Raw genomic sequence first — 25,395 nt, 5'->3', positions numbered from 1 at the left:
AATGGCAATATGACCCTCGAAGGCTGATCATTACCAGACAGATAATGCCCGGGGGCTTCATTGAAGCCCTTGCTTCGCTCGGACTTCTAACTATGGCCCCGGCAGCATTACCTGAACGGTAATGGCCACCCTCCTTGGGTCATATTGCCTCTAGCATTGTTCACTATTAGACTAAATCCCAAGCCAAATCTTGATTCCTCCCTAGAGCAGATATTCCCTTGGGTAAGCATTATAGTCAACATAAATATATTCTGAGGTTTGGAGGTCTATAGAATGATGTACATTATCAAAGGAGCAAGCTTTTGAGGAAGGCTCCATTTGGTTGTAGGACGCCAAATGAGTATGGTGGCGGGTGCAGTGAAGTGGAGGGTGTTCGCTCCACCTACCCTGATCAGCCTAGTGGTGCAGTCTTTGAAGTTCTAGGTCATGAGGCCTGTGCTAATACTTAGGGGCTTGCTTTCACTATTGCACGAATTGCATGGATTGGACCATCAACATGTGCACTTGAATGCACTGTAGTGCCCTCCATGCAATTTATTGTTGGTTGCAATAAAAGGTTAAATAAATGAATGCAAACCAGGATGTAATCATGTTAATTATTAAGTGTAAATGCCTCCTTGATGTGGATTGCTAGGGAATCCGTCAACCTTCTCTATGCTCGAGGGCAAGAGAAGAGGCCTGATGGCACGGGAGCATGCTTAGAGAGAGAGGCCCTTTAGGTAGGAACAGGCATCCAGTTTAGAAGGACAGTAACAGTGGGCTGGGGCCTGTAGTCTCAGGACCCTTGGTTTAGGGAAAGGTCACTGCCCTAGCAGGTTGCCTTCAGCCCCTCTGACAGTCTACCGGTGGTCCATACTCTGCCACCCAACCGCTGAAAGGCTGACTTTCTTTCTGGCATGAAGTTTGGGCCAAATAGCGATCTTGGCTAAAGATCTGATGGACTGCCTACGCCGACTGTGATTTGTCAGGAGACCACTAAGGCAGATGACATCCTTTTCCAGAACCCCAAAACGTTGACATTAAGAGATCTGTGACTTGATTAACTTCTTTTCTTTCCAGAGAGACTGCGATTGAGACTGGAGAGACTTTGAAAGAACTTTCTTTTGCTAATAATTGAGGCTCGAGCAGACTGCCATTTGGATAGTTGTTTCAGGGCAGGCGTGTGCCCGTTTAGAAAGCAAATGGGACTGAGTGACTGGAGGAGGCTGTGGGGAGGGAGGGAAGTACCAGCCCCGTAGACAATATCCTGATTTAGTTTAACTTTCCTTTGTTGATTTTTCTCCACTGATCCATTCACCAACACTTACAACCTAACACTAAGTTAAGGTTGACTGGTACCATTGCCCCATGTGCATGTCCTGAAAGGGCACTGTGCAATGAAATTAAACCACTTTGTAACGCAACTGCAATGCATCCGTGGTTACTGAATGTCAAAGCTTCCAATAATGTGACGTCTGCAGTTGAAATGTGGTAAGTAAGAAGGTTGCCAGCATACATCTGGTAGTGTACACTTAACTTTCTGATTAGATGTACCAAAGCCAGCTGATGACTTGAATTTGCATGAAGGGCATGTTAAGCTAGGAAGGGCTCTGCAGGATATCAGGATATTGTTGGATGAGCGACCTTCTGCTCCATTAACACAGGAAAGGAACGTGTGTGGCCCTGCCAGTTAGGTGTCCTTACTGTGGATACTCTCTCCAGGGGGAATTTGTGATTGACCTGTTTGAATGGGGCTGGGAGGTCCTAGATGGACACTGCTGAACCCTTGTGTTTTCCATTGGAGGTAGATTGTCTTAGCCGTGCATTAGGGTAGCTCATTGAAGGGCCAGTGCCAAAGTCTGGTTATGCTGCGGTTGTTCTGAAACATATTCTTTTAGTGGCTCGGCAAGGTGAGGCTGGAGATAAGCTTACATTTGAAAAATCTTCATGTAAGCCATATTTTATTTTTTTAATACAGGAGGCGGCCATTTTGAGTTTGATGGTAGTTAAAATGGGATCTTTACATACGGCTCTGCCGGGGATAATTTTCCAGTACGCTGTATCACTGCTGAACATCTTGAACTACGCCTTTGGTTTTCTCAGTTTACCTTTACCTGTACAGCTCATTCCCCCTTTCCCTAATGTAACTAGAGCCTAGATACCTCATGGTTCAGTGCGCTGCTACACATGCAAAAATAAATACATGCATAAGTATGCTGCTATGTAGCTAGCAGAGGTTTACCTTTACCTGAGCAGGCTATCTAGTATGTTGAATGAGGAGGAATATTGCCACTTTTTAGAAACAATTCCCAGCTCTGCCTGCACCCCACTTGTAATCCCTGGGTGCACCGCCACCCCCTTTTTTACAATGCTCTGTTGCTTCTCAGCTAGGCTTGCACTCTATAAACCCCAAACATGCATACAATTCACTTAACTGACCAGTCCACTGGTGTGTGTGGTCTAGGGGCCTTTATACTAAATGAGAAGAACCTGTTAAATGTGGTGATCAGGGCAATGACAGAGTGATGGTGATGAAGCAATTCATCGCCACTCGTAGATTGTCCGATGAGTAAGCATGGTGCAGTATTCAGTTTGTTTGGCACTTAGTGTTGAGTCGGTGGGAACAAAACATTCTGTGAGATGCAATCTTTGCACTGCACTTTAGATGGCTGGTCCTTCAGGCTTCTGCATGCATATTCAATCCGATGTGTGGGACCCTCCATGATCAAAGAAACCCCAATTCAAGTAACCATGGAGTAGTTTGGATGCTACATGTAGGTGTTTCTTGCAGCAGTCTGATGGGCCATATTGTAGTTCTATGCACCAGAAACGGTTTGCTTTTGTCCCAGCACCACATGATTAAAGCTGTGCTGTCACAACCAGTCGTGTCAAGGCCACGTGGGTATACCAATAGTTGAGATAGTACTAGGCTGGCTGCAGGGGTCGGAGAGGCAGTCTTAGTTTCTCTCACAGACCAAGTGGATGGGTTCCGGTTGGGGAGTATCCAGCATTGCAAGAGTGAAGGGGGGTTGGGGTGCGAGCCATGAAAAAAAAGTCCTGCTACTTCTCCCCCCAAATGCACATTGGAAAATGAATGCTAAACTGACACACCATCGATCCTGCACCCATATGATGATTTGATGCCGTACCCTCTCCCTACAACATTCGGACAAGGGTGGGACATAGAGCTGTGTGCTCCTGCTCTGCCCCATAGGCCTTATTGAGCCTGCAGTGCAGTCAACAGCATGGAGTGGGACACAGAGTGTGCTATTGCTATGCCACTTGTTGTGCTTAGAGGGTGCAGAGCAGGAGCATCCAACCACACTGCTGTGCATGTCCTGCTCCAGACCGCTGTCCCAGACAGGATGCATAGAAAGTCATGCCACAGTAAGATGCTCCCAAATGCTAGTCAAGCCAAGTAATAACACATACAATGCTTGGTTGATCATGGATGACCATTAGAAAAGTGTCAGTGCCATTATGGCATACCGCTCCTGACCCCCACCCACCAAAATCTTCTCCTCCTCCACTGCCAGCACAAACACACGCCCCTATCCACCCAGTCACACAACAATCGCTCACTACACATGCATCATAAACACACAGCACAATCTGTCTTACCTGTTCTAGTGTTGACCCGTCTTTGCCAGAAAGAAGGCCTCCCCAATGCAGCCTGCCTGCCTAGTTTCACCTCCACTACGCAGGCTGGGAAGCAGGAGAGCTTCCTGGTTTCCTGTCATGCGTAGTGGGGCCGGAGACGGACAGAAAGTAATGTTCTAGTTGCAGGCCGGTATGCGCTCAAGTAGAGCATTACTTTCTGAAGTCGCTGGGCGCATTCACTAATCTGACTTCAGAAGAGCCTTTATTTTAGTAATTTCAGGGCCTCTGATAACAGTGATGCTGAGGTGCCGTTTCCTGTTCTGTCCAGCCACGGCTGTGTAGGTCAGCCAGATTGAGGCAACATAGCCCAAAACTGCAAGGGGAGACTAGAGCCTGATCAGCTCATCGATGTTGCGCCACTGGGACACGCAGCACTGTCTGGTGTCTGTGTCCCCCACCACTCCAGGCTGTAGTTGCTCCAGTCGCCCAGAGGTGGCACACGGACACCTTTTTGCTGTGTGCTCCTGTTCGGGGACTCTCATTGTCCTGGCAGAGGGACATCTCTCTGTTCAGCACCCTCACTGTCATGCACCCGGGGTCGTAGGCAGTATAACATTTCTTGTCCTGATAGATGTGCGGGACCTGAAGCCCTGTATCGCCCCATTAATGGCTCATTTCTTATTATTGTGAGTAGTTGTGATTTGTGTCTCAAACAGTCAATTTCTAAATCATAATTACAGGGTTTGGAGGGGGCCAACGGAAACATGTCTGAATATATATTTTTTAAATTAACTCTAGCATTATTATTGCGGCAAACAATTTACATTTTTCAAAGAAACCTAAAATTCGCTTTTCAGATCATTACACTTAAGATTACAAATGTCAATGCAGCAAAGGGTTCCTTAATTGAAGGTCACCGATCTATATGTTCTGATTTTAAAAGGAGCCCTTCAGATCTACGGTTCCTAGGATGCCTGTATTTCATGCCCGGCTTCATTTGTTGGGGCTTCCAAGTGTGTTAGCTTGCTGTCGATTCACTGGCAGGTACACAGGCAATGAGTGTAAATCGTAGAGAATATTGCCTCAGGGACTCTTTCCATGAGTCGAAAAACCCTGCAGTAATTTGTGAAGCCAAATTAAAGTCGCTCACAAATCACATTCTGAAAATTGTACTGGGTAGAAAGAATGACATGACATGAATTCTTGTTTTTTACCCAGGCAGGGTTGTTTAGTTCATGCTGCAGGAGGCTTTTCTCGCCTTGAAGTATTCCGATGCTTCACCTCTGCGGTGGGCTCATGCTAAACCTTTGGGTCACTTTAACCTCGCCCGGGAGAGGCACAATAAGAAGTCAAATTGCTATTTTACAGAGGCCATGTTTAGGCATGTTTTAGAAATGGGTCAAGGTCAAGAAAACCCCCTTACCAAATAAATAAAATAAAAATGCCATCCTTTTATAAGAGTAGCACAGAATTAATATGACGATTGGTCCACTCCAGCAGCCACCCAAATTCTTAAGATTAATTTAAAATTCTATTGTAACACCAATCTTTTCAGAGCCATGTAATGTCTGGTGTTTATCGGTCCCTGGACAATGGTGATCTGAAATGTTTTTTAAAGTGTTTTTTTAACAAAACAGTATGAGTCATCCATACACTTCTTTTTCCTTTTTATTATTCGGATCCCCCTTCTTTCTTTCAAACTATTTGTTTATTGTTGTGACAGAAAACGATAATCTACAAAGGTTACCTTTACACCGATGTGAATTCATATGGGCCTCGTTATGGCTTTGGCTTTAATCCGGCGGTAAACCTGCAGAATTCCCGCCAAACTAGTTTACCTTTACTGCCACTTGGTCCTGTAGCACTAACACAGGTTTATGAGTGGTGGCCCAGTGGTGTTAGTCCTCATTTTTCGAGTCCATAGAACTTCACAGGGAATGTTTTGAAGTGACCATGTGAATTAATGATGCTGAATTAATATTGATGGTTTGTGGCAGTAAGGCAGCTGATTTACCCTGGCTGTTTTTTCTGGTGGCACATCCTACACCCTACTGACAAAACCTATAGTACGGTACTTCCACTTATTACTGCATCTCTGTACTCTCAATGCGGCCCATAATAGCAGTATTGTAAAGACGAAAACACTGCGTTTGCATTTTTGAGGCATGTGCATTGATGGTGTTTACCAAACAGGTTTGATGTCCGTTCCATGGTATGGAGGCATTGATTGCCAGTCAAGATTTAATCCTTGGTGCCCGTGGGGGTGCAGAATTAAGTCGAGCTAGTCTGGGAGCTCGAGTTAATGGTCCAGAGTGAGGCAAGGGCCATTAAAGAGGGCTTGTGGCATCTATTGGCCATGAATAATGCCCCCAAAGGGTGATAGGCTATAAGCAGCCCTAAGGAGGGGGTAGGGGAGAGAAAAGAGGGGGGGGGAAGGGATGCTGCCACTTTAATATGGCAGCCCGCTGCTCCCGGGAAATGTGGGAGCGTGCGTCCTGTAGAGGGAAGCACGCAGCGTGAGGGTGGAAGAGTGCGGGGGAGAGGAGAGCAAGTTGGGAGAAGCCCTAGCCAGCCACAGCCTTCGAGGGAAGAGATGGTTGGGGCTGACACCAGAAGAGGGATGCAACCAGTGTCAGTAAAAGTCAGTGAGGGGAGTGGCAGAAAAATAGTTGGGTTGTCGAAGGCAGGCTTGAGGAAGAATTACAAGTGAATACTGGCCAATAGTACCTGGAATTCACTTGGTGTACTCAATGCTGATTGGCCCAGGCAATCTTGGCATTCCAGGAATGGTGCTAATATTGTACACAGATTTTGTATTGGAGGTGAAAGGAGACCTTGCAAAGGGTGTATAACCTTGGAGATAATCTACAGATCAATGAAGCAGAATTGAAGACCATGTTGTTGCAAGCATGTACACTCACACTCCAGAGTTGGACCATTGTACTTAAGAATTCTTCATGGATACACTACAATGAGGTACCATGCTACATTAGCAAAAGTCAGCTTGTTTGTTTTATTATTTATAATGCGCACAAGGCCCAGGAGCATCAGGGCGCAGCAGAAAGGATATGTACAACTTAGTTACTTGGCCAAGCAGGCCGACATATAAAATAACACGTCAGTATATACAGAGTAAATTACATAATCACACGAAAATGCACTGAAATTGCATGTGTCCATGAGGTACAAGACAACGTAAGCAGTGGCATGTCAATATATACAAAATAGGTTCCATGGTTTAGGTAGCATGGAATGAAGTAAGCGCAATACCTTAGTAAGGTTGTCCAAGTGGACTGGTGCAAAGTAGGCAAATCCATGGGCAGGGGATAGGGGCGGAGCACTGCGACGGTGTTAGTCTGAATTTATATATAATATCATATATTGTGCAAAAATAATCTGAACAGCATTGTTAGTCATTAAGCATTAGATGATCTCAAAGACACACTGGCCAAAGTCACAGGGCTTTGTATTGGTGCTCCCCACACGGTTATGCACTTTCTTCCTACGGCATTGTCAAATTGGCATTTTTGCTGCACGTGTTCTCTTCTCATGAATGATCTGGAATAGGCAGATAGTTCATTTCAAATACCTTAGGGCATGCTTTCAAAGGAATATTGAACTCTGCGCCCATGGAGGAAAAGCAGTCTGTTGTTTGCTTCTTCAAGCTATCTGCTGATATTTATCTTATGGTTCACTATGCAATGGACTGATCCACCTCGTAAAGGATTTGGAAATCCGTTTTACAAAATGATTCCACCACTGACTTAAACTGTACAGACATGCGAGTTGTGTGCTGATCTATAAGATCTTCTGCTTCTTGGCGAGTGTTGTTGGGGAACCGGGTCTACTCCTGTGCAAGTGTGGTCAGACAAAGCCATGCTTCAAATGCTTGACGTCCTATTGCAAAAAAGGCCTACTCTGCCTACATCTGTCCTCAAACTGCCATGCTAGACAAATCTTATATCCCTTAACATTGGTGTGCATGCATAAGTCTTAAGATGTCCTACGGGGGTGTTTAAGTTATCCACAAGGCCAGGCTACATGTCACCTTCTGGATTCCTACAACCGCTTAGATTGCAGCACGGACTGGTTTAAACTTCTTCCTACAGGGGCCACTAATGCGCTTCTAGCTTCTGTTATCTTCCAAATGTAAACCTTCTTTTGAAAAGTCGTACAAAGCTTTCATGCACTGGGGGAGGTGGCACGAAAGAGTGTTGTTGCAATTAGAGTTGCATGATGGCATCACACAAAGTCTAATTGAATAGTTCATTTGGTTCAAAAAGATGCCTTGAAATTCCAATAATCTTGAATTTGTATTTTTCCAATTTGGAAGCCTACTTTTTTATTATCATTATTATTTATTGAGAGCAGACCTAGCTTCAAGAAGCAATGGAGTGCTTTACAGAGGTATACAACAGTACAGATGCATAACGGAGAGGTTTTCCGAGGCAACAAACCAGATATACAGCAGGCATAGGATACAGAGGGACGCAGAGGAGGGGTTCAGGTGTACAGGGTGGCAGGGTGGAGAGGAGTGGACAGTATGTAGCAAGTCGGGTGGTGCGGGGGGCGACATGATAGTGTAGGACTAGGTGTTGAGGAGGAGACTCCTTGAAGGTGGTTCTTCAGTTCTTTTCTGAATTGTAGGAGCGTGGTGGCAAGTCAAATGCTGACATGAAAGAGCTTCCATAGTCTTTAGGCGTAGGCAGAGAAAGCTTGTTACTTTGCAATACTTCTCTCTTTGTTTAAAACTTGCAAAATATTTCCTAATTTTACATAATTATTTACATACTAGCTGTTCCCGGTGTAATATATGCTGCTTTAGCATATCTTGAATGTCAAAATAGGTCGGTAATTCATAGGGTCACTTCTGTCCCCATTCTGAAATATTGTAATTACCACTGATCGCTTCCAGGAAGGGGGACGTAGGTCCCTGTGACTTATTAATGGTAATTGAAAAGGCTAAATGTATCAGGTGGAATGAGAACAGTATCAAAGGTCCATCGATCACACAGGCTTCTATGATGTGTCGTTGTAGGTGTGTAATTGTCAACCATGTTCCATTGCAGTGTCCCCCTGATGGCATAAGATTGCGTAGTAGCATAATTACAGCACCTCCTTTCAGTTTTAGCTCGTGAGGAGGCATTCGTCCTACAGCGTTTCAGTCTTTAGAGACTGAAACGTTGAGCTGATAATGAACTGTTAATTGACACTGTAACCTCTGTATATTGTGTGAAGAGAAGTGGGGCTGGAAAGAAGTAACTTTCAAATGTTTGTTAAAACTGATAAATTGCAGCCATGTGTTGAAATGATAGCTGTTGTTGAAGTGGGTGCACTTTGCCATTTGGACAGCATAGGGCAACCTAACACTGATAAATTGCATCAGCTGATTACAAAACATACCTAAGCATTTGAGATATATATATATATATATATATATATATATATATATTACAGATTGTCATTTGTTTATTTTACATTTAGAATACATTCTTTCTATGTCCTTTTTCAACTATTTGCAGTTTTTTTATGGTGAGTTTTACAGTTTTGTGTATTTTATATCCAGTAACACAAAGCTTTTTTTTATATTCTCTTCTTCCTTCTCTGAGGCTGATTTCTGGTATCAGGAGTGATGTTGCAGTGCCGACCTCATGCTTTACATGAACTGAAATGGAGAAATCTTTATTTTAAAACCCACTACAAACACTATTAATAATAATGTTAAGAAATGAAGGGAAAATGGCACATGCCAAAATGGAAAACAGGCTACACTGGCCTTTTACTTTGTTTGGATGCAATGTTTTCCTTTGTAGCCTAGTGTGACATTGAGTCAATTAAAAAAAAATAGTGTCACCATACGGATTTATAATGTCACCCTTTAAAGTGCATGATGCGCAAATACCTGTCTTGTGGCTGGAGACTGTGACCTTCGTTCTTATACTTTTATATGGATGGCTCCTGTGTGCTGGCCCCGCTGCCATCTTAGTTATGAAAGCAGCTGTCTGCGAGGAGGCCTGCAACATAACCAGGACTGGCAGCGAGCACAGCGGAGGCTGATGAGTGTTAACACCTTGACTGAGCATGCCTTGGTTTATAGGGCACCCTGGATACAGCACTTCTAGGGAGCGTTCATTCTGCGTGACTGCGCGTCATTATAAGGTCTTCACCGCACATGCATATAAATTGCTTTTTTAAAATGTACCGTTTGCTCTTCTCTCCTCAGGGGAAGCTGCACAACCACCAGCTAATGGGAATAATTCCAAGGATTGCACATGACATCTTCGATCACATCTACTCCATGGATGAAAACCTTGAATTTCACATCAAGGTAAACTCCCTCTGTCATGTTATGCAGTGGGCCATTGTGGATGACTTCTGACTAGTGCTGTCTGGGATGCATGATTGCCCAACGGTGGTGCGGTGCATTTCTGAAAATGTTTTTTGTGAGCGATGATAATTCAAGTTTTGCATAGTGATGAATTGTCTCTTAAGGGTTCAGATCACACAGTACATCCCTGCGAGAACATCACAGATGGCCTAAATAAACTATTTTCACAGATGGGAAATAATCATTTGCAGATCAGTCTTTGTCCCGCCCACATGGGCAGTCCAGCACCAAAATGCTATGGCAATTCCCTTCTGAACAAGAGTACCAACAGCAACCCCATACACGTGTTGCAGCCTTGTTGGGCCTCATCAGTGAGGTGGATCTGTGCCTCTCAGAGCACAGTAAGCAAGGCTGAAACACGTGTATGGGGATGCCGTTGGTACTCTTGTTCAGAAGGGAATTGCCATAGCATTTCAGTGCTGGACTGCCCATGTGGGTGGGAAAAAGACTGATAAGCAAATGGATATTTCCCATCTGTGAAAGGTACAGTGAGCTAAAGTGTGGCTGTAGACTCTAGAGTGGGTACCTTCCTATAGAACAGGTCAATGGGCCGTGTTCGTTTTCGCAGAGGGGCGCCTATGGGGCGGACTATTTTTTGATAAATATAAGAATGTATACATTGTCGGGTTGATTTATTATGCGATTTGTGCCTGTTTTCAAATCATATTATAGCATTTACTTTTTGTTTAGCACATTTTAGGCTTATTACAAACCTATCACTTGCCTGCCAGAACTACACTAGTAGCCCTACCTGCAACATTCTGTCTACTTCCCACCCCACAGAAAGTGGGTTTGCAGAGCAATTTATTTCCATTTCAAGCACTGCTCTTTGGTCTTTAAACCCCCTTCCAGACTCGTAATCCCCGCTTAGTATTATGAGAGAAGGCAGTGGTCACAGTTGGGCTGGGATTTAGCATGCTGGAAAATGTGCCACTTGTTTTACTGACCAAATTAAGCGAAGTTAGTTACCCACACCCCATCGTCCCTAGTAATTCCCAACTCTCGTGAGCTATAGGGAGGCTTCCGTTAAAAGGGGCGAGGTATCAATATCCAGTATGCACCTGGAGCTGCCTTATTGGCGTGAAGCCCGTTCGACAGCACTTATAACATTGCTGCATGGCTCTGCTGTGAATTGACAGTGGCACAGCTGCTCGATAGTCACTTCCCTGGACAGACCTAGGGCATTCTAAAAAAAGCCAATGCTTACTGAGGACAGATCATTAGTGAAGGGGACCGATTGATGCTATTAGGATGTGTATATATATAAAATAAATAATATATCATATGTCCAGAATTATAGAGCTGAACGCAGCCTCATTATGTTGAGAAAATACTGGCCGAGGGGAAGCATAATGTTGATAAGGGGTGCAGGTTTGCATTGTAAATCTGTCGAAGAAGCTCTTTTGGGAATTTTATTTTGCACTGCCATACATTTAGATACTAGGCATGTGCAGGACGTTTACCCTCAAACTAGCATTCTTCAATTGCTGCGTTAACTGGGTTGAATTCTTCAGTTGAGCTCATGGAGTGTGAGAGTTATCTTTGTTTCAATCAGTTGGCACACAGTCTCAGCCTGAAGATTGCAGGTGCCACGTTTAAGGGAATCGGATCAAACGCATTAGCAAATGAACCAGCTTCTCTTAGTTAAGGAGATGCCAGTTGCTGCATAGCTCTGCAGTGCCATCAAGCAGTTATTTGACATGGTCACTTTCCTGGGATATTTTGAAAGGGTGTTTACACAACCTGAAGCTTCTTTGTGGAGACAAAGTGTCAATGTGTTGAATGTGACTACAGTGTCTTAGCTCTACCTCAGACTGCTGACACTTGCAGACATGCCTTTGGGGTCATTACAAGTTGGGCGGTATCCCAGCAGGAAATCCGCTGTGATACTGCCCAACGCAGTTAGCATTACCTTAACTTAGTCCGGCGCTATTAGCGCTGGATCATAGGTTGCCGTGGTGTGATAAGTCCCAATTATTTTGGCGTCCATAGGAGTCAATGGGGCATTTTTGGCACAATTACTACGGCGGTAATTGTGCTGTGGTAATTGCACCGAAAATGGGGGGGTGGGAGGGTGTCCCGCGCATTCACCTCCAGCTCAGAACATGTTAAGCGGCTTCACTTCAACACTACAGCGAAGTCAATGCCTATTCTGGGATGCTGAGGGAAACCCTTAATGATTTATTTATAGGTCCAGTTCATGTACTTTGGATGACAACCCTTATATAACACCCCTCTCTTAGAATCCCCCTGACCCCACTGAGCCAAGAAGCAGGTCTGTTTTGCAAATTTAAAAGGTTTATTTGAGAAAAATAACAATATATAGCTATCACACTTTTATAATAAATTAATATTGGATATCACACTTAAAATATGACCGTGATCAACAATGGATAATGTTCTACTGGTAAACTGATTTGGTTACTTAGTAGTATAGAGGATGAGGTAGCTGAAATGCTTTATGGTTTCAAGGAAATGCAAGGTGGAATAAATGCAGTACAGAAAATAAACTGATATGGTTTCACAAGAGATAATATGTTCACTTTTCCCCTGGTGGCAATTCACCCCCCTATATGCAATGCAAGGAGATGGAAGTAACACACACAGTCTTCAGGAATACAATCCAATACAATACGGAATTCAGTTCCCCCCCAGCAAGCTTAGACAACAGGTATGCTTTTTAAAACACAGGCCCAAAATGCTTTTAAATGTGATGGCAATGGATGGGAAAATGTGCTAACTGATTTTGATTCCCTCTAGAGATTCAGGGTGAGTGAGAGATGCTTGTTGGTATTAGTTCGGGCTCACTTTAGCAATGCTCTATGAGTTATTAACAGGTTGCAAACGGATTTTAACAAAGGAAAGAATGGAGCTGCTATTTTGACAAGTGGAGAAATTGAGCCAAAGCGCAAATCGCGGTAAATTTCGTGAGTGCGTAAATCACGATTGCGGAAAAAGTATAGGGAGTAGGAAGTCGGTTAGTTGGAAAGCCTAGAATCACAGGCTTTCGTTCCCAGCCCAAACGGTTCAAGAGATACGGACGACTTAATAAAGGTAGTTTTTCGGATTTAAAGTAAACTCAAAATGACAGGTGACAGCTTGCAACTGCAGAATTGACAGGTGACAGTTGTGCAGCTTTAAAAATGACAGATGACACGATTTCTAGGAGGCTGTTCTAATTAGGTTAAAATAGTTTGGATTAGATTATTTTAACTAAGAGATTGGGTTCTGCACAGTTCTGGCGGATACTCGCTCCTAATTTTGAAATGAATGGGCCTCGTCACGGATCTGGTCAACACGTCCAGCGGCGGTTCTCTCTGCTCGGCGGGTCAATCAGGCACCGGTTCTGCTCACAGCGATTCCGGTTCTCTGGTTCTGCTCACAGCGCTCTGGGTCTGGTCTGCGGTTCCGGCAAAAGTTCTTGGCAAAGAATTCAAACAGCTCGCCCGGCTGTTGAATAGTTTGGTTAGGTTTGCTGGATTCTGAAGGCCTGCTGAGGATACTTTTGCTTGCGGTGGACCTTCTTGGTTCAAAGTTCTGTAGTCTCTGTTTAGCTTGGAAGTCTAAGTGTTGGATCTCTGGATGTGAAGTCGTCGGTCAGCACGCTCCGCAGCAAATAGAATTGAATGTCTCTACCTGTCCCAGCAGTCTCTTTTTATGTGTTTTGGAAGTGGGTGTGTGCGTGGCATAACTGAGCCTGCCCCTGTCTACTTGTCATTGGCCCAATTCTCCCCTCTCCCATGATTGGGGGAAGGAAATGGATTGTCATCATGATGAGGTCTGTTTATGGGTCAGAGGATCCTCCCCTGGTCAATTTGCCCACAAATCTATATTTGATTCAAATACATATTTCCCAGATACACAATTTGTTGAAATTACATGTACACATTATATATTCCTTATGGTCCATGCTTGGCCGCCTCTGATCTTCCTGGGGGCTTGCATTCAAAAATGACAACATTTTGCACTTTTTGACTGGTTTACCAATATCGGACATTTACCAAAAATTACACACATGTGCGCAAGGAGTATGGACATTAATTGATGAAGTGTCAGATTTTTAACATGCAGACATTTGGAGTAAGACCCTATTTTCCGCTAGCAACCCCCCAGAATACACCACAGGGTCCTAACACCTCTTAAAACGTGCACAGAAAAATCACCAGAATAATTATATTACTTGAATAATTCTGACAAGTTTGTACTATGAATTATCCATCTTTTTTTTAAATTATGCTCTGGCCCAGATGGGAGTGGTTTAGGTTCCAAAGCACATGGGGGAAGCTTCTGTCTGTCCCTGCCTCCAGCTCGGGTGGCTCCCAGAGGCACTTCTCCTCCCACTTCTCCCAAGAGGAAGCCACTTTACAGCCCCCCCAATATAACATTTGCCTGAGTCCAGGACAAGGCTTTGTTCAACCTCCTTTAGGTGCCCCTCCCCTAATCTAGTCAGACGGGTATCAACTCCTTCTGGTGGGGAAGCAGGATGCAGCTAGGCCTGGGAAGAGTGGCTGAGCAGGTTTCTCCTGTCGGGGGTAGTTGTCGGGCAGAATTCAGCTAAATGTCACCTTAGTTCCCAGTTTAAATGAAATTTACAATTTTTACATATACATTAAATAATTACTTCCTTCAAGTCATTTCAGAATATAGTTTTACATTGTATCCACCTCTTAGCAAGTCTTTCCTTGGCCTGGTTTGGGTTCCTCTGTTCAGTTTTACACAAAAGTCTGGTGGTTTTAAAACATCGGCTTTCTGATAGTGGTGAGTACCGGTATTGCATCCTTTTTTGGGATCTGTCTTGAATTACTGCATTTCAATAGAGTGGTCTTTTGCTTGATAGTATAGGACCCTTCCTTAACATTGTTTTGATGGCATCCTTACAGTAGAGTGGTGATGTGGAACCCCCCACAGGAAGGTTGTATCTTTGAGTGGTCTTGTGCCAACTGCGCAGTTCTCCTGGATTCTGGCGTGAATGTGGGCGGCGACAGCTCATCCCCACATCCACCCAGTCTATTGATTTAGTTTGTTCTGGTATCGAATAATGGGCGGCGACAGCTCATCCCCACATCAACCCAGTCTAAGGATTCAACATGGGTCAAAACCCTTGACAAAACCCCCCGCCCGACTGCGCTGTGAGTCGAGGGGAAGTCGGGTGCCAAGGATGTTTTGAGCCCTGTGCTGGTATGTCCACATTATCTTCTTCCAATTCTGTAGATGGCACAGTTCAGCATCTTTTCCTCCACCCAGTTGGATCGATCGGTTCTCCTCGCCGGTCCTGAGGGGAATATTGGGCGGTACCCCGGGCCCCTCGGGTCTCTGCTCCTGGTCCCCGGTCGTCCTCCTTGGTCAGTCTCCATGGTTTCCTCTCTCCTAGGATGATAAAGCAAAAGCGGCAATACACATTCCTAGACATTTTTCCACCACTATTAATGGTGTGGTGAACATATACATTTTATAAATCAGAAGATATGAACATATACATTTTCTTTTTTAAATTAGGAGACAAGAACATATGTATATACAAGAATCACAGAATTTTATATGCTATATGTGGAATATTTTAGGGTTGGAACTGAATTACTCTGGAGCGGCCCCCTCTGGGATTCCAGTGGATTCCTCCAGTTGTTGCAGAGTGTGCCTGGGATGGCAACACTTCAGCTGATTAATATGGACCCACTTATCTTCCCCTTCCCCCAAATTACCTTTGGGGATGCAGATTTTGTAGGCAACAGGGGAGATCTTGTCTATAATTTCAAAGGGTCCCTTCCATGTAGGCAAAAATTTTCGCTGTTTGGCCTGGTTCCTTTGGAAATTGTATAGATAGACCCGGTCCCCCACAGTATATTCCTTCCTGGTGATCTTCAGGTCGTAGTGGGTTTTCATGCTATCTGCTGATCTTTCTAGATTCCGCTGAGCATAGGCAAAAGCATGCTGAAGGTGTTTCCTTAAATTCTCCACATACTCCTCAGTTGTGGAGGCATTTATCAGTGTCTGCTCTTGGGTCCTGTAGAGCAAATGCTGAGGAAGCACCATCCTGCGTCCAGTCATCAACTCAAATGGTGACATTTTAGTTGCAGATGAAGGGGTAGATCTGATGGCCATTAGGACCAGAGGTAATCGGATATCCCAACTTGGCCCAGAATCTGCCACAAACCTTTTTAAGATGCTCACAATGGTTCGGTTGTAGCGTTCTACTGCCCCAGAGGAAGCTGGCCGGTAAGCAATATGTAACTTCCTTTTGACCCCCAGTATCTCCGACATCTTTGTCATTACTTCACTGGTGAAGTGGCTACCCCTGTCTGACTCAATCCTTTGAGGTAGACCAAAACGGGAAAAGATGTGGTTAATCACCAGGGCAGCTGCTGTTTCTGCCTTGCAGTTTGGGGCCGGGAGACATTCCACCCACTTGGTAAACAAGCATGTAACGGTCAACATGTACTTGTTTCCTCTAGACGAGCGAATTACAGGGCCTACAAAGTCGATTTGCAAATCTGACCATGGCAGTGTCATCCCCCTCTTTTGGAGAGGCGCACGGTGTGTGAGGGATGATGACTGAAACTGTGCACACACAAGGCACCCCTTCAAGTATTGGTCGAGGTCCTGCCCCTTGTGTGGCCAGTATGCAACCTCTCTTAAGATTTCCAGTGTTGTGTGAAACCCCCTAAGACCGGCGGTGGCCGCATCATGGGCGTGACTTAACATCAGGCTTCGGAATGAGGTAGGAACCACCCACTGATCGTGGCCAGCTTTGGATTTCCTTACCAGCAAACCATCTTGGATTCGGAATATTTTTGGACATTTCATCAACACTCTTAGGTCCTCTTTCCCAATGTAATCGGTATCCGTCAGGGGAAAGTTCTCAGGGTCCTCAGGGTGTTGGTAAAACTTACCAATAATTGGATCCCCCTTCGAGCTGTAATTAAATCAGCATCAGGGGTCTCCTTACTCCATTGTGCAGTTGAAAGATCATTGTGAGCATTTGTCTGGGACCTAGTGATAGCAGTGACCTGGATTTCCCCCAATAGGGACTCTATTTCTATTAGCTCCGCTTGGATGGCCCCGGTTTTGGCCAGCTGATCAGCTAAGTCATTTCCAGTTTTGTCTGGTCCCTCTGCTTTGGAATAACCCTTGATCTTTTTCCAGTAGATGGTCATCCCATTCGATGTGACCAGATCATCAATATTTTGGATTAACTTCCCATGTTTCAGGGGTTTGTTATTAGCACATAACATGCCTCTGGTTTTCCAATTAACCAGGTGCTCCACAAACCCGTTCCGTACATAATCCGAATCTGTGATTATGACCAGTTCGCGGAGTTGATGTTGGACAGCAGTGAGGATGGCCTGGTGCACAGCCATCAACTCTGCCACCCGACTACTTCTGGGACCAATTTTGCATCCAGCAGAGGGTTCTGGGGACTCATTCACCCATGCGTTCCCTACGCCGGCCACCAGTTCTTTTTCCCCGTTGTTGTCAACATGGTACGAGCATCCATCCACATAGACAGTGGGCATTCCCTCACACTTGTCTTCTTCAAAGACTTTGTGTCGGGAATTAAGGTATGCATCCATGTTGTCCTTGATTTTTAGACTTTCGTCCTCGAGACAGTTTTCGCTGGCACAATCATGCAAGTCAGCCAGACCTTGCGCGAGGGGACTCTTCTTGTTTTGGCCATATCTGACCTCCACAGGAAAGCCTTGCTTTGACAGAATCCAGGAAGTAATTCGGGAATTACTCACATTTCCGGCCTGGATTCTGTCACTTTGGTGGAGATATTGCAGAGGCTGGTGTGGAGTCTCCACTATGATGTGTTCCCCCTGGATAAATGGGCGGTAATTCTTCAATGCCCACGCCGTTGCCAGGAGTGCCTTCTCACAATCGTTGAATTTTTCCTCCACAGAGGATAAAGTTTTGCTCACATAGGAGATTACTTTATTGACCTTGTCATGCTTTTGGTATAATACTGCCGTCAAGCACGTATTAGAGAACCCTGTCTCCAGGAAGAACTCCTTGTTTCTGACAGGGTAAGCTAGGCAAGGCGCTTGTGAGAGGCTTCTTTTGAGTTGTCTTACTGCCTCGGATTGTTCTGGACCCCATTCCCACTTGACCCCCCCCCCCTTCAAGAGATAAATCAGGGGTCTAGTGATCTCTGCGTAGCCTTCAATGAACTTTCTGCTGTAATTAGTCAGTCCAAGGAGGCTCCTTAGTGCCCGCGGAGTCGTGGGGTCTTTCAGTTTCTGAAGTGCTTCCACTTTCTTTTCCTGGGGACAGAGACCCTGAGGAGTAATCTCATGCCCCAAGAAATTAACACGGGTTCTACACACTGTGCTTTCTGAAAGGAAAGTTTTGCTCCGGCGGCCCTCAACTGCGGCAGAACATAACGGATCTCTTCTATGTGTTCCTCCACAGATGAACTTTTGATGAGGACATCATCTACATAAGCCAGGTTACCCCTCGCAACCAGGTCGGGCATGGCCTTATGTAACAAAATGTTGAATTCATTGCTGGAGTTGAGGTATCCGAAGGGAGTCCGGGTCCAGGTGTACTGCTGGCCCCCAAAGGTAAAAGCCAGTTTGAATTGGTCCTCCCTACTGACAGGCACGGTCCAGTATCCATTGGTTAGGTCTATTGCAGTGAATACTTGTGACCCTTGAATCTGGGCCAGCCCTTGGTCAATGTAGGGCAGAGGCCATCGGGAAGTATGGACCCGTTTGTTGAGCTCCCTAAGGTCGGCGCAGAGTCTCCACTGGCCGTTTGGCTTCAATATTCCCAGCACCGGATTATTGAAGGTGCTGTGTACTGGACGGATTATTCCCTGGGACTCAAGGTTCTTAATTATTTCAGTAAGGGACTCCATGGATAAGAGAGGCAAACGATATTGCTTCACAAACACTGGAGTCATTCCAGGGTCCGTGGGAATTGTTGTGGTGTGGAAGTCGGTGCGACCACAGTCGTACGAGTCTACCGCAAAGAGATCTTGGAAATCCAAGAAAACTTGTTTCAACTTTTGCTTCTGTTCCAGAGTCACACAGGTATCAGCTAGGTTGACTCGCTCTTCGACCATCTGCCTGAAGCCTGGAAAGACTTCTGGTTTGGCTATCTCAGCGGCCTCCTCCAGCTGGGTGGAGAAGTCCCTGGTCAGAGTGCTGATTTGGACTGGAGGCTTCAGGTGCGAAAGGCAGCCCTCATGGACCTGGAAAATCACCTCATCCCTCCTGAAGTCACAAGTCACATCTTCCTTACCATAAGGGCAAGAAGTGTACACCAGGAAGTTCCCCCATGCTGGGTAAAGATCCTGTCTGGTGTTGTATTGTCCTCACTGTCACTGTCAAAACAGTCCTTGGGGATCGGTCCTAACAGTTCATTTCCTAAATCAATGGAGAAATGTCGGTCATCAACCGCCATTCCAATAATGGTGCCTGCAGCTAGAGTAATACTCTTTAAGTCGCTGTTATCCACCTCTATTGGAATGGTGTCATGTTCTATGTTGACTAATGGTGTTGGGTTTACACCTAACCCTTGCTGTTGGAGAGGAGCATTTAGATGAATATAAGCATCAGGGTTTTTCAATTTTTGTCCTCTTTTAACTCTCACTTCCAGGGAGAATTGTCAGGTCCTTTCTGGGATGGTGACTTCCTCTTTAATCTGAATTTCAACTGCATAAGGTAGCAATTGAGCTGACCTAAATGCTTTTTCTGAATCATCAAAGCCCATGGGATTATTCGCTAATCGGGACCAAGTTTTGAAGTTTATTAGGTCCAAACTAATAGCAAAGCGATTGAGAATGTCACTGCTTAAGTAAAAGGCGGCAGTGACGTCTCGCACGACCCAACAATTATGGACTATGCTCTTGTTGCCAATGGAGATTTTGAGCATACACCTGCTTGGCAGGAGATGTTTCGAATTGGGTGTTTCCAGATCCATTTCCCATTTGTCTATCAGTTTGAATGTGGGAATGGCTGGATCTTTTGGGAGTTGGCGGAACATGGCTTCGCTGATGAAGCTCTTACCGTTGTTCACACACATTCGAGCGAGAACAGAGTCCTTCCCATCATTTAACTGAACAGGGATGAACAACTGCTCTCCAATTTGCTGAATATCAGCCAGGCTCTGAGCTGATTTCACATCTTTCTGGACTATAGGAGTGGGAGTGTCTGTGGATTGGTAAAGAATTTCAGAGTGTTTCCTTCCAGTGTGGAATACCACCTTAAACTGGAAGGAAGGTTGATTTTCAGAAATAGAGAGGACCCCCCATCACCATTCTGTTGTCCTACTGCTATTACAGTCACGTCTGGAATTTGGTTGTTCTGGAAGTGAAATTGTACTTGGTCAGATTTTTGTTCAACCATGTGGCAGGTGCCATTTAAGCTAACATGGTTAACACTCTGTTTTAATTTTATTGGTCGGCTAGTCTGTGTCCAGAGGACCTTGTTAACACAATCTATTAGGGGTGACAACCTTCTCAGGAGGTCGTTCCCTAGTAAACAAGGGGTGCCCTCTGGAGTCACTACTATGACCGGGTGTTTCACCTTGTGTCGTCCACTTTTGATGTCCAAATCTGCAGTCCCCTCGACAGGAATTTCCTTCCCGTCAAAGTTCTGCAGTTGTCCAGGAAGAGAGGTGAGAGGGATATGGTAATTCTCCCCCCTTCCTGCATTTAGTTCATCAAAGGCCCTTTTGGACAGAAAGGTAGCTTGGGATCCAGTGTCCACCTTTGCCGAAATTGTACCCTGCCCCTGTACTTGTACCGGGGCATAATATCTTCCCTCCTTCTCCTCAAGGGGGCACAGATAATGCACATTTTTGGACAACTTGTGGGCTAACTTTCTGGTTTTGGACATTGCTAGCGAAGAGATTTGGGCAGAATTCTGTAGATAGCCTGGGGAATCTGAAAGAAAAAGTTGGCAAATGGAAATGGTTTCGGGTTCTGGGCCCCCCCCCCCTTTTTGGAGGCAGTCATCAGGATGGGTTTGACCCATGGAATTTTCGGTATTGTCGGTTCTGGGATGAGATGGGCGGCGGTAGCTCAGTCTCCATATCTCCCCAGTCTGGATTGGAATCCCTTGGGACCCATTTTTCTTTGGGAGGAGTTCCCCCATCTCTAAAGGAGAAGATCCTTTCCCCAGGATCTTCTGAGGATCCCTCTCCCTCAAATTGGAAGATCTGTACCTCCTCCACAAACTGGGCCTGTTTGGGTCCTTTGTTTCTCCTACCCCCCTCTGCTCCTTGGGAGGCAGACTTTCAGGGGCAAGAGATTTTGTTTCCGGTTCCTGGTTTTCCAGGGGCTGTTTACAAGTTGGCTTTACACCCCCCTTCCCCTTGTGCCTCCTCCCTGGGAACCGGTGGGCTATCGGGGTGCTGCCCCCGTCATTGTTCTGGAGCACCAGGTCCAGAGTTTGGGGCATTCTGCGGTGGCATGCTCATCTGAGGGTTCTGTTGAGCCCTCAGTATGTGACCCAGATCCTGTGCCATGTTCTGAACCTGGCGCTCTAACTGGGAAACCCGCTCCGGCAGATACAGGGTCCTGTTTTCTCCCCTGGGCTGATCCCGGGAAGGGTAGCTATCCCTTCTCTGGTAGTACCCCTGGTTGGGAAGATTTTGATACCCCGCCAACCTTGGCTTCCCCTCTCCCGGATTAGGTTGTCTGGGCTCAGGGAATTGGGGAAAGAAGGATGGATGATTTTGGGGCTGGAAATTGGGTGGATACCTGGGGAAAAGTTCTGCCAAGGATTTGGTGAATTTCTGCCCTCCTGAGGGACGTTAGGAGGGAGGTTCCCTGGGTCAGGTGCTAGGCTGGAACCCCCCACTTGGGCTGGAGGAGTCCACACATAACCCAGGATGGGTCGTTTCACTTGTCGGGGGGACTTACATAATCAGGGGAGCGAGGGACCCCATTTGTGGGACTACCTCCTCAACTCCCTGTCTGTGACTGGCCCGAGGGCCTTCTGGGCTGTGAATTATTTGGTGCAGGCAGGTTTTTAGGCCCGCCCATCTCCAAATCTAAAACAGGGGCAACCTTTACCTCCGCCACCTTGGCAGCAGCAGGGGTGCTGTTGGTTTTGGGGTTTTTCTGCGCATTACTTTGATTTTCTATGGGCTTCTGCACCTCATAGATCCGGGTAGCCTGTTCAATGACCCAGTCTAGTGACCTCTTCTCGTGAAAATCTCTCACTAGCTGGGTCATGATGTATTTGGGCAAGGCATGGAAAAAAGTATTGACAAATTCTCTGCTGTCCGTGCGCACCCTTCTGGTGGTCTGCGCAAAGGCACGCTTCAATTCTTGCACGAATTCTTGTGGGGCCTGATCCTCCCCACATTGCAAATTGTAGGCTGCCTTGCGAGCCTCTTGAGGATTTCTATGAAAAGAAAAATGTTTCAAGATGGCCGCCCTATATGCGGACCATCTTGAATGGTTTTGGTCCTCCAGCCCTGCAAAGAAACTGGAGTATTCCGAGGAGAATGTCCATTTGACGTACTGGATGCAGCTACTGCTGTCCTTCAAATTGAAAGTCTCCATCATTTGCTCATAGAGCTCCAAGTGTTCCCAAACAGAATACTTGGTGTTCTTATGATAAGGCGTGATGACACTCCTTATTGCCTTTATTTGTTTCAATGGGTCCTTAAGCAAGGCCCTTTTTGCCTTATTGGCCTTTTTGGTTCGGGTAACCCTGGTCCATTCATCCTCTGACTCAGAAGCACTGCTCCCAGAGGTGCCCGTCTGATCTTCCAGGTTTTCCCGGATTCTGCGAGCCTGGGAATGGCTGGCAGAATGTGGGGACCTGGTCTCCTGTGTCCTGTGATGCTCAAAGGAGTCTTCAGATCCCTCCTTGCTGCCAGGATTTGATGGGTACCCCCTCCACTGACCTAACTGGGCAGAGGTTTTCAGGATGCCCTTAATGGGCCTACTCTCCTGGGGTTCCCCACTAAATTGCACTGTGCTTGGGTGCCCATACCCGGATGCCCGCCCATCCATTCCTGGGAGGTACTGGCCTATGAGCCCCCTACTTCTGGTTGGATAGTAATCTGCCATCCCCGTGGCCCTGGGCTCATGTGCGCGAGGGGACATGGGGGTGGCAGAGTCCAGGGACTGGGAGAGATGAAGGCCTCTGGTACTAGGGCTCCTGAGGTTATGCTTAGGAGTTTCTCTTTCCCAGCAAACCTCATCTCTATCCGCCCCTGTTCCCTGTTGCAATGCAAGAGCCTGCGCTTTCAGTTCCTCAGTTAAGGCCTTACTAGACTCTATCAGTCTCTCCTGCATCGCTACCTGTTGCTGGAGCCTATCATTGTGCTGGCAGAGAGCCTCATTCTCTCTCTGTGCCTCCTGATTGGTCCTGGAATACTGGGCCAGTCTCTGCTGCAGGAGGGTTACCTCCTGAGTCCCATCCCTACTGGCCTCCTCCTTTCTTGCCAGAGCCTCCTCCACCCTCCTGGTGTGCTCTAACAAGTTCTGGTGTTCTTTTTGGAGGTCACCCAGTCCCTGGAGGGCCAGATGATTTTCTTCCATTTTCCTTTTTAAGTGGCAGACTTCCTGGCCCAAGGTATCCATTTCCTGACTCAGAGCCTGCATCTGTGCCGCCAGGTCGTCCCTTTGCCTTTGGAAGGCACCAGCTTTCTGGCGCTCCTGGTCAAACTCTGCCTGGGTATGCAGGTCTTTCAAAATCCGTTTGCTTTCCTCTTTTTCCCTATCTAGGTGGCTTTGCAGGGTGACTACCTGCTCAGCACATGCCCTATTGAAATCTAATTGTTGCTCCAGCTTTTTCTGGCTCTGCAGTAGGGAGTCCAAACCTCCTTGGTACTCCCTCTGTAAGGCCAGAAATCTGGTATCCTGGTGAGCCTTTTCCTGTTGCAGCACATCCATATCCTCCTTTGTTTTAGTGATGTACTGTCTGCTGTCATTTTCTGACTCCTGGCTCCTGAGCAGCCTCTGCTCAGAAGAGTCCAGATCAGATTGGGCCTTCTCTAACGCCATCTGTTGCCTATTTGCCAGATCTTGGCCTTCAGCACATTTGTCCTGCATGGCTCCCATAGATGGGTACAAATATGCCGCTATCCTGGCAATCTTATTATGTTCATCTTTGGCTTTAGGGGCCATATATAGTTCACTCAGGGCCACATGTAGGGGACCCTGATCTCTCCATATATCTGACCCTGTTTCAGTGACCTGTTGCGCGATTGCCTGCAACCAGGCCGTTTGGTCCTGATGAGTCCACGCACCTCTCACAAATAGCTTATGTAAGAAGTGCTCTCTGGCTATTTTGATGTCTACCAGTGTCGTCATTCTGGAATTTGAGTTCCTTCCTGACTTACAGAAGTTTGTATTTTATTTTTGCAAAACAGACCGTTTCCTTAGAGCGTTCCTTTGAGGAGTGCTTTACAGCATAACACAGCGTGGTGATCCGACCGGATGTATGTCTCCTGTCAGTTAGCACACTGTATTAATCTGCACAAGTGATAGATCTAACCCAGAATCCCGGATGAGCCCCCACTTTAAGCGGCTTCATTTCAACACTACAGCTAAGTCAATGCCTATTCTGGGATGCTGAGGGAAACCCTTATTGATATATTTGTAGGTCCAGTTCATGTACTCTGGATGACAACCCTTATGTAACACCCCTCTCTTAGAATCCCCCTGACCCCACTGAGCCAAGAAGTAGGTCTGTTTTGCAAATTTAAAAGGTTTATTTGAGAAAAATAACAATATATATCTATCACACTTTTATAATAAATTAATATTGGATATCACACTTAAAATATGACCGTGATCAACAATGGATAATGTTCTACTGGTAAACTGATTTGGTTACTTAGAAGTAGTATAGAGGATGAGGTAGCTGAAATGCTTTATGGTTTCCAGGAAATGCAAGGTGGAATAAATGCAGTACAAAAAATAAACTGATATGGTTTCACAAGAGATAATATGTTCACTTTCCCCCTGGTGGCAATTCACCCCCCCCTATATGCAATGCAAGGAGATGGAAGTAACACACACAGTCTTCAGGAATACAATCAAATGCAATACGGAATTCAGTCCCCCCCCCCCCCAGCAAGCTTAGACAACAGGTATGCTTTTTAAAACACAGGCCCAAAATGCTTTTAAATGTGATGGCAATGGATGGGAAAATGTGCTAACTGATTTTGATTCCCTCTAGAGATTCAGGGTGAGTGAGAGATGCTTGTTGGTATTAGTTCAGGCTGACTTTAGCAATGCTCTGAGTTATAACCAGGTTGCAAACGGATTTTAACAAAGGAAAGAATGGAGCTGCTATTTTGACAAGTGGAGAAATTGAGCCAAATCGCGGTAAATTTCGTGAGTGCGTAAATCACGATTGCGGAAAAAGTATAGGGAGTAGGAAGTCGGTTAGTTGGAAAGCCTAGAATCACAGGCTTTCGTTCCCAGCCCAAACGGTTCAAGAGATACGGACGACTTAATA

The 25,395-nt window shown here is 45.8% G+C and overlaps 1 protein-coding gene across 1 annotated transcript in view; it reads left to right on the top strand.

Moving 5' to 3' along the window:
• Window positions 1-25,395, top strand: part of KIF5C (kinesin family member 5C) — an 870,858-nt gene that overhangs the window by 366,463 nt on the left and 479,000 nt on the right. Inside the window, exon 4 of the mRNA XM_069616501.1 lies at window positions 9,803-9,907. Coding sequence (XP_069472602.1) covers window positions 9,803-9,907 — 105 coding nt within the window. The remainder of the gene's footprint in view (window positions 1-9,802; window positions 9,908-25,395) is intronic.

Source organism: Ambystoma mexicanum, chromosome 9 (assembly GCF_040938575.1).
Source record: "Ambystoma mexicanum isolate Mex_15411 chromosome 9, UKY_AmexF1_1, whole genome shotgun sequence".
NCBI lineage: Eukaryota > Metazoa > Chordata > Amphibia > Caudata > Ambystomatidae > Ambystoma > Ambystoma mexicanum.
This window is presented reverse-complemented; position numbering and strand designations above follow the sequence as displayed.